Source organism: Centroberyx affinis, unplaced genomic scaffold (genome assembly GCF_046629955.1).
Source record: "Centroberyx affinis isolate AG114_WGS23_722 - 3 ecotype Tasmania unplaced genomic scaffold, CSIRO-AGI_Caff_v1 ptg009484l_1, whole genome shotgun sequence".
Lineage (NCBI taxonomy): Eukaryota > Metazoa > Chordata > Actinopteri > Beryciformes > Berycidae > Centroberyx > Centroberyx affinis.
In genome coordinates, this window is record NW_027284548.1 from 1 (window position 1) to 10,000 (window position 10,000).

The following is a 10,000-nucleotide window of genomic DNA, read 5'->3' on the forward strand; positions in this document are numbered from 1 at the left end:
ATATACACATGATCTATATACTATATATACAGTATATATATACATATACATATATATATAGTATATAGATCATGTGTATATATATATGTATATATATATTTTTTATATTTATACATACATAATCAGTCTGAAGATGTTATTATATCTTATATATATTATATATATATATTACTACATTATGTAATAACATAATGTAGTAATATAACTTCATAATAATTTAATGTAATTAAGAAGTAAATAAGTTATTACATTATCTGACAGTTGGTAACTTTAGACTCTAAATGGGTTGAAAACTTAATAAAAATGCTGGATAATGGAATAACATCTTCAGACAGATACTGTAATTTTTCTTTCCTGATGTAATATATTACATCAGGAAATTACATCATTACATGCAATGCATTACAATGCAACATGCTTTTTTTTTACTACAATACCAAGATATTATTACATTATCTGGCAATTTATGACATTAACAGTTGTTATTACGTTTTCTACTCATTTAGAATATTTTGACAAGTTATTCCATTATCAGTTGTGAGACTGTTGGTGGAGAAATAAAAGATTTAAACAGGCAGAGTAAACACAGCCAGCGACAGGACTGTGAGGTCCGCTGCTCACACCATAGAGCCGTGCTGAACCAGGGAATCATGGGATACTCCGGTTCCTCCGCTCTCTGCGTCTGGACGAGGGACCGCCGAGGAAGAGGAGGAGGAGGAAGAGGAGGAGGAGTGGAGGGGAGGTGTGGGAGGAGACGAGAGAGGAGGAGAAGGAGGAGGAGGGGCGCTGTAAACCGGGCCGGTGTTCGTCGCCTCCGAGTCCATTTCTCTCTCTTCCTCTTCCTCTCCCTCTCCTCCTCGCCCCAGGTCCTCCTCCTCCTCCTCCTGTTCTCCTCCCCCTCTCTCCTCCTCCTCCTCCTCCCTCCGCTCCTCCTCCTCCTGCTGCAGGGCACTGAAGCGCTCCACCACACAGTGAGCGGTGAGCCGGGCCTCGGGGTCGTGGTCCCAGCACTCGGTGATGGTGGCACAGAGAACGCTCATCCCCTGCAGCAGAGAGAGAGAGAGAGAGAGAGAGAGAGAGAGAGAGAGAGAGAGAGAGAGAGAGAGAGAGAGAGAGTCGACTGGAGTTACAGAGAGATCAGACAGGAGGCGTCTCTCTCTGCTCAGCCACAAAGCTCCGCTGTGAGCGTCGCTATAGCAACAGAGAGAGGAGAGGTCAAAGGGCACAAGGAGCGTTCCAGAGACACAAGGACACGCCTACAAAGTGCGAAACTCTATTCAATTTCTATGAACAACACAATAAATTGACATTTTTTGTCATTGCTTTTTCATAATTTTCTAATAATTGATGAGAAATGTATTTGGTGTAAATAATTTGTTGTTACCTTTTCACGGTTGTCAAACAACAGCAGGAGGATCTTTAAAATGTTTTTTTTTTCTTGAAGTCTCAAAATGCTTCATGACTCCTCTCTTGAACGGGAGTTTTCTAGCTTGTTAGCATTTTTTGACTTAGATTATAATGATCATGCAGTTGTTTAACACAGTGGTTCTCAACGTGGGGTCCGGGGACCACCAGGGGTCCTTGAGGGGGTTCCAGGGGTCCCCAGCAAATTGATGAATTGTTAAACTTCAGCATTATTTCATTTACAAGAAGTTAACACAATTAGAGAATGTAGAAGAATTAATATTTTGATCATAGTTTCACTGTTATCTCTCTACCTACAATACAGATAGTCATGGGATTCTGGACAAAATCATATCTGACAATAAGGATATTCTCAGATTTGGGTCTGAGAGACAAAATCTCATGAAATGGGGGTCTGTGGCTCTAATGTGGACTTAAGTAGGGTCCTTGATATGAAAAAGGTTGAGAATCACTGGTTTAACAGATACATTTCATATCAATTATTAGAACACAGAAAAAACAACCACAGAAAATATCGATTTATTGTTTTGCTCATAGAAATTGAATAGGGTTTTGCACTTTATGGGCGTGGCCTATCTGAAACATCACACCATTCTTATCATTCTGGTTGCTAAGCACCACAAGGTCTGACCACAGCTAACAAGCAACAAAGGAAATAACAATACTGAAAATACAAATGGAGCAGAGAAAGTTAGCGATGCCTCGGCTTGTTCTAAAAGGAGAGGATGAGGAGTATGGAGGATGTGGGTACGTGACGAGGGAGGAGAAGAAGGAAGGGAGGGAGGGGTGGAGAAGAAAGAAGAAGAGAGGAGACAAAAATTGGAAAAGGAGAGACGAAGCAAGGGAAGATGAGATAAAAGAAGAAGAGAGGAGGGGGGGAGAGGAGAAAATAAAAGCGAAGAGACAAAAATGGGAAGAAGGGAAAAGGGAAGATGGGGAGAGAGGAGAAGAGAAAGAAGAGTGAAAGGGAGAGAAGGCAAAAGAAAAGGAGAAGAGAAGAGAAAAAGAGTAGAGAAAGAGAGGAAAACATGGAGAGAGGAGAAGAGATCGGTTAGAGAGAAGCTGAGTCGTCCTGCTGCTGCTGACTCTCTGCCAGTCTGTCTGGATCAAGTTCTAGTCTGTTTATCTCTATCGCCTTTTATAACAGTGCGTCTCAAAGCAGCGGTTCTCAATGTGGGGTCCGGGGACCACCAGGGGTCCCTCAGGGGTCCCTCAGGGGGTTCCAGGGGGTCCCCAGCAAATTGATGAATTGTTAAACTTCAGTATCATTTCATTTACAAGAAGCTAGCACAATTAGAGAATGTAGAAGAAAGACTGTTTTGATCATAGTTTCACTGTTATCTCTCTACCTACAATACAGACAGTCATGGAGTTCTGGACAAAATCATATCTAACAATAAAAATATTCTCAGATTTGTGTTCTGGGGGGTCTGTGGCTCTAATGTGGACTGAATTAGGGTCCTTGATATGAAAAAGGTTGAGGATCACTGTCTCAAAGGATGAATGATATAGAACAAACATCAGGAAGAGCAAGACACAAAGACAGATTTTAGATTAAAGACAGATCAGGTATGCAGAATCTGTATCTGAGTGTGTGTGTGTGTGTGTGTGTGTGTGTGTGTGTGTGTGTGTGTGTGTGTGTGTGTGTGTGTGTGTGTGTGTGTGTGTGTGACCTGGTGCTGTGTCCAGGAGGAGGGGATGTCTGGTCGGCCTCGGTCTCTCAGCACCAGGTCTCTCATGCTGTCCACACACGGCTGCTCACACACCCTGGAGCCAAACGCCGGCTCGTAGCTCTTCACCTCTGCAACACACACACACACACACACACACACACACACACACACACACACACACACACACACACACACACACACACACACATACACACACACACACACACACATACACTCATTAGGTGCATCATTGCGTGGCCTAACTTCAAACTCCTCAAACCACTAGTGTCCATTAAAAGGAAGTTAGTCAGTCTGCTTGTCATTTATCAAACACATTTCCTTCATGATTATTTCCTTGTGCTGCAGCAAAACAACACACACACACACACACACACACACACACACATAGAACCAAATGAGGACACACTGCAAGGGAAACATATTTTTACACATTTTAGTTGGCTGAGACGACTGATATGACATCAAGCGGGATATGAAGATTGAAAGAAATAATGCTTTGCTGAAAGTAGAATAAATTTGATCTGATATCGGTGCTTGTTAACCTCGTTTATCCGCCTTTTTATTTACCACGACACTGAACTGAATTTAATTAAACTGAATATAACTGAGAGAGAAACAGGCAGTCATGGTTATAAAAACAAACTGGGGCCGGACACTTTCTGGAAATTGATTCACACTGCAGGAGCTCAACTGCAGTTTACCATGAATTCTCGTTTCAGTTCATGAATGGACCAAACCCTGACACACACACACACACACACACACACACACACACACACACACACACACACACACACACACACACACACACACACACACACACACACTCGTACCTCCCACAGCGTGGCAGCGGGAGGCCATCTCCCACAGGACCAGGGCCATGGAGTAAACATCCATCTGTTTGAAGGCCTCCAGGTCCTCCAGGTTCACTCTGGACTCCAGAACCTCAGGAGCCATGTAGCGGGCCGTCCCGACCTGGAGTCACAGGTTGAGCATTATGGGTAAAATACACAATACCAATGTTGCAAAAATATTGATTCTTGCCACACACCAAGTCGCAAAAAGTTCCTTCCTTTTACATGAAACAACAAGTTTAGGTGAGAACGATGCGTTTCGCTTCAGGTTCGTAAGCCTGAACAATATAAAGTTGCGCTCTGTTTCACTCTGTTGTTTCTACTCTATGAGGCGCTCTGTGCTGCAGCAGGTCACCTGGCCACTGTTGGCGTAGTCGTCGACGGTGAGGGAGAGGTCCAGTCTCAACGCCAGGCCGAAGTCACACAGAGCGCACTCCCTCCGGCTCTTCACCACGATGTTGCTGCTCTTCAGGTCCCGATGGGCAACCGGCACCTGCAGCGACACGGGCAACCGGCAACAAGCAACCGTCAACAGGCAGAATTTACAGCGCGACTCCAACCGCATTCACTATAAAATGCATAATGACTGTAGAAAATGAGCAGACTTCCAGAGGTCGTTACCTTGGGCACCCTGCTGGGCGTGGTGTCGCTGTGGAGATGGGCCAGCCCTCTGGCGATGCTGCCTGCCATGGCGACAAGCTCCTCCCAGCTCAGAACGTTGGCGGAGAGGAAGTCCTGCAGGTTCCCGAGGCTGTGATAGGCCAAAACCAGCCAGTACTTGGTGTGGGCGTGGCCCGGCGGGCCCCGCTCCTCGGCCGCCAGGAACCGAACCACGTTGTCGTGCTCCAGCTTGGGGTCGGAGAAGATGGAGCGCTCGTTCCTCCAGGAGGCGTACTCCACGGCCGGGAACACCTTCACCGCCACCGTCTCGTAGCTGCTGGCTCCGCCCCTCTCCCCCTGCAGCAGGTGCGCCCTCCACACCTCGGCGAAGCGCCCCTTCCCCACCAGGGCCTCCAGCTTGATCGGCAGCAGCTCCGCCGTTCGGCCCCGCCCGTCCGCCGCGACGCCGATGTCGGCGAGAGACGGCGGCTTGGCGTTAGACTCCTCCCTCCCCCCCCCGGGCCCCGTCACGCCTCCTCCTCCCTCCTCCCTCCCTCGCCCGCAAGGCAGGTCCAGGGCGCGGTAGCGGTCCGGGGCGCGTTTGGTGGGCCAGTCGGGGCGTGCCGGCGTGCCGGGCTTGCCGGGGCGGCGGGTGCGGTAGAGGTAGAAGGTGGCGGTGGCGACCAGAGCCACCAGGACAGGAGGCACCAAACTGACCACGACCACCGGGATCACATCCTTACTCTGCAGCTTGGAGAAACCTGCAGGAACAGGACAGATGAATAGAATCCATTACATCCATCCATCTGTTCATGCATCAACCAACCCATTCATTTACCCATCCATCCATCCATCATCTATCCATCCATCCATCCATCCATCCATCCATCCATCCATCCATCCACCAATACACCCACACATTTATCTATCCATCCATCCATCCATCCATCCATCCACCAATACACCCACACATTTATCCATCCATCCATCCATCCATCCATCCATCCATCCACCAATACACCCACACATTTATCTATCCATCCATCCATCAATCCATTCATTCATCCATCCACCAATACACCCACACATTTATCTATCCATCCATCCATCCATCCATTCATCCATCCATCCACCAATACACCCACACATTTATCTATCCATCCATCCATCCATCCATCCACCAATACACCCACACATTTATCTATCCATCCATCCATCCATCCATCCATCCATCCACCAATACACCCACACATTTATCTATCCATCCATCCATCAATCCATTCATCCATCCATCCACCAATACACCCACACATTTATCTATCCATCCATCCATCCATCCATCCATCCACCAATACACCCACACATTTATCTATCCATCCATCCATCAATCCATTCATCCATCCATCCACCAATACACCCACACATTTATCTATCCATCCATCCATCCATCCATCCATCCATCCATCCATCCATCCATCCATCCACCCTATCTATTCACCGTTGGGTCCCTTGTCGAAGATGAGCCTGTCGTTGCATTCGTGTTCGCCCCGGCAGCCGCAGACCAGCATGGCTCCGTCCTCGGCGGGCTGGGGGACCATGTGACACTCCCTGGAGGAGGCGTTGAGCAGCAGGCCGGGCTCCACGCCCTCCAGAGGCAGAGCGGGGTGGTGGCACAGCGTCTGCACCGTCATGCTGTCGTTCGTCTTCCTCCTGGGCGCGGGGCGGAGGAACACGCGTGTGACAATGCAGACGCAAAAAGAAGAACACGCTCTTTCACGTAAGCACGTATACACAAACATACATGTAGCATACACTCACTACACACATATATATTTGTTTTGCTATACTTGTGAGGACTTTCCATTGACTACATTCATCCCCTAACCCCAGCCCAGTTGGTCTCAAGGTGTCGTTACCATTCATTTGTGTTTACTTGAGTCCAAATATGACTTGTGCAAAACCTTCTTGGCCACATATCATGCGGCAAAAAGTGTCAAAAACATATTCAATACAGATACAGATATATGCAAAAAAACAGACACTTAAAAGTTCAATTCTTGGTTAAAATCCACTTAATATATCTCAGAAATGGAAAAGTCCACCATTCACCCTATAGTGCACTTTGCTGATATTTTACTGAAGCAGAAGTAAAAGTTCTGATGTAAAAATCTCTTTCAGTAAAAGTAAAAAGTGTGTGATTTAAAATGTCCTCAGAGTAAAAGTTCCTGAGTTCCTCTTTAGAACAGAGAACGTTGTCAGCTGTGATCTTTTCCATGTGGTTCTAACAGCAGAGAGGACAGAGTTCACACTAGATTCTTTTCACTGGAAACATTAGAAACAACAAAATAAAGAGCAGAAACAAAGTAAAGTCAGATTCCTCTTCTCACTGTGAATGGATCCACAGTTTGTCAGTTTACTGTTGATCCAGTTTCTGCTGCTGATGCAGAGACACACAATCTGTTCTGTGATGGATGGGATTTAAAATGGACTGAAGGAAAAGTCAAATTACTCACTTTAAAGTACACCAAAAAGTTGCTAAATTACAGTAACTTGAGTAAATGTAATTAGTTAACACAGTCAGTAGTTTATTGTGTATGAAGTCAGAGTCTTTTCTTTAAGCGGCTCTCAGAAGATCCGCTGTCAACTTTGACCTGGATAAACGAGTGTTTTCCCCTCCTCTGTTCTCCAGTATCAGCTCCCTCTCTTATCGCCGGCTCCCAGCCTCGGCTCCCTCCAGCCGGCCGCGGGGCCGGCCCGCCTGACGCCGGCAGGAAATGAGAGGGGCGCAGAGAGGGGGGATCCCAGCGCAGCAAACCCCCGCATCAGCAGAAAGTTTTCCAGTCGTGAAGAGAAGGAGCTCGTGTTCCGCTGCTCCGCTGTGTTTCTGAACCTTTACAACAGCTAGGTTTCATCAGGCTTCGAGCTCCAGAGGCTCGCCACGCTCGGGTAAAACTTCTAAAACCGAGTGAGAAGAAAGAAAGAAAGAAAGAAAGAAAGAAAGAAAGAAAGAAAGAAAGGGAAACGCCCGAAATTTGCAGTCACATGTTTTTCTTTTTTGTCGGCGACAGTAGCGACTCGAGAGAAATCACTTCAGGATGTTTCATAAAGCTGATCCACAACAGACTGAAGTGAGCTTAGGTGTACTGTGGTGTGGAGTGTGGAGTGTGTGTGTGTGCTGCTAAAGCAGTGACTCTCAACCTTTTTCATATCAAGGACCCTAATTCAGTCCACATTAGAGCCACAGACCCACATTGCATGAGATTTTGTCTCTCTGACCCAAATATGAGAATATTTTTATTGTTAGATATGATTTTGTCCAGAATCCAGTCCAGATATGATCAAAATATTATCAAAATCTTTTCTTCTACATTCTCTAATTGTGTTCACTTGTAAATGAAATAATGCTGAAGTATACACAATTCATCAATTTGCTGGGGACCCCCTGGAACCCCCTCAAGGACCCCTGGTGGTCCCCGGACCCCACATTGAGAATAGGGCTGCAACTAACGATTATTTTCATTGTCGATTAATCTGTCGATTATTTTCTCGATTAATCGATTAGTTGTTTGGTCTATAAAATGTCAGAAAATGGTGAAAAATGTGGATCAGTGTTTCCAAAGCCCAAGATGACGTCCTCAAATGTCTTGTTTTGTCCACAACCCAAAGATATTCAGTTTACTGTCATAGAGGAGGAAAGAAACCAGAAAATATTCACATTTAAGAAGCTGGAATCAGAGAATTTTGACTTATTTTTCTTAAAAAATGACTCAAACCGATTCATCGATTATCAAAATAGTTGGCGATTAATTTAATTGTTGACAACTAATCGATTAATCGATTAATCGATTAATCATTGCAGCTCTAATTGAGAACCACTGCGCTAAAGGACTCTGGTGTATGTAAAAGCCACATCCTATCCTCCATATTTGTATTTTTGTGGTGTTTCTTCACGTCATTCATGGTGTGTAAAGACTTTAACATGTAAAAAAAAAATTCAATTTGGTGGAGAGTTTGATCCCAAGCGGTTCTCAGCCCAGTGGGAATCAAACCCTCAACCCTCCGGCAGCAGCAGTGCCTTGCTCTGCTGTAACAATAATAATAATAATAATAACTTTATTTGTATAGCACTTTTCTAAAAACAATGTTTACAACGTGCTTTACATACAGTAAAATCCAACAGCAGCAATAAAATAAAATAGGCATAAAAAGTAAAATATGATGTAGAAACGTACAACTAAAAAAACACAAACCAACAGAGATACAATTAAAAACAGATCGAACTTTACATAAAAGTGTGTGCCGAAAAGAAATTATAAAAAATAAAAAATAGGAATAAAAGGTAATACAGGAGATAAACAAAGAAACAGAGATACAATTTAAAAACAGATGGAACTCTAAATAAAAGTGTGTGCCGAAACACAAAAAGGCAATAAAATGGACATACAGGTACAAGTAGGCAACACTACCGAGTCCGGAGCCAGAGAGAACCCTCCATGAGAGACCGATACCCCGATCCACCAGGGCAGCACCGAACCGATCAGAAACACCAGGACAAACCTGCACTCGCTCGGTCACTCTTCAGTCTTCACTCGTTCACTGAAGCAGCAGCAGGTCGTCCGGACGCCAATCCATCAGAATTCATCGCCGTTTGAAAAAAAACAAAAACACGACCAACATTCTCTGCTCCCACGGGACCGAAGACATTTTAGATTTTACTTGCGAAACACCGTCGTCTGCAAAATCACCATCACCCTTCTTACTAATCAACACATCTAAGAAGGAAAGCTTTTCTTGATGTGATTCCAGTGTCAATGTAATACTGTGGAAGGTAATCTAATAGAAGTGAATCTAATAGAATCTAGAAGGGGACCTCCGCCAAGGTTCGTGCTGTTATCGCTTGTTCGTGAGTCGGATCCGGATCCGCTCCAGAATTTAATGGGTTCTTCCTCGGCCCATGCTGCACCCTTCCACCAAGTTTCATGAAAATAGGGCCAGTAGTTTTTCCGTAATCCTGCTGACAGACAGACAAACAAACCGCACCGAAAACAAAACCTCCTTGGCGAAGGGAATCAGCCTTTTGAACCTGAGAAGCTGAGAACCTGAGGACCTGAGAACCTGAGAACCTGAGAACCTGAGAACCTGAGATCCTGAGATCCACATCCTGATGTTTACAGTGCAGTGTGCCATTTTTGGAAAAAAAAGTGTCTTGCGCAGGACAGTAAAGAGGTGTCAGAGAGCTTCAATCCATGACATCGTGAATACACAACATGCATTTTGAGCCACCGGGACACACACACACACACACACACACACACACACACACACACACACACAGCGCTCACCATATGGCGACGCAGATCTCCTCGGTGGCGGTGCAGAAGGAGGACAGGGAGCAGTTGCTGAGGCAGACGCTGTCCTTACACAGCG

At 45.4% G+C, this 10,000-nt stretch overlaps 1 protein-coding gene across 1 annotated transcript in view; it reads right to left on the reverse strand.

The window, feature by feature from the left end:
• Positions 1-579: 579 nt before the first annotated feature.
• The window catches only part of tgfbr2l (transforming growth factor beta receptor-like), a 24,500-nt gene continuing 15,079 nt past the window's right edge, over positions 580-10,000 (reverse strand). Inside the window, exons 2-9 of the mRNA XM_071514669.1 lie at positions 9,916-10,000; positions 6,072-6,283; positions 4,595-5,334; positions 4,329-4,466; positions 3,953-4,094; positions 3,099-3,226; positions 923-1,043; positions 580-796 (exon numbers count right to left, since the gene is read on the reverse strand). The exon at positions 9,916-10,000 is cut by the window's right edge and continues 72 nt beyond it. Of these exons, the coding sequence (XP_071370770.1) occupies positions 618-796; positions 923-1,043; positions 3,099-3,226; positions 3,953-4,094; positions 4,329-4,466; positions 4,595-5,334; positions 6,072-6,283; positions 9,916-10,000 (1,745 nt within the window). The 3' untranslated portion in view covers positions 580-617. The remainder of the gene's footprint in view (positions 797-922; positions 1,044-3,098; positions 3,227-3,952; positions 4,095-4,328; positions 4,467-4,594; positions 5,335-6,071; positions 6,284-9,915) is intronic.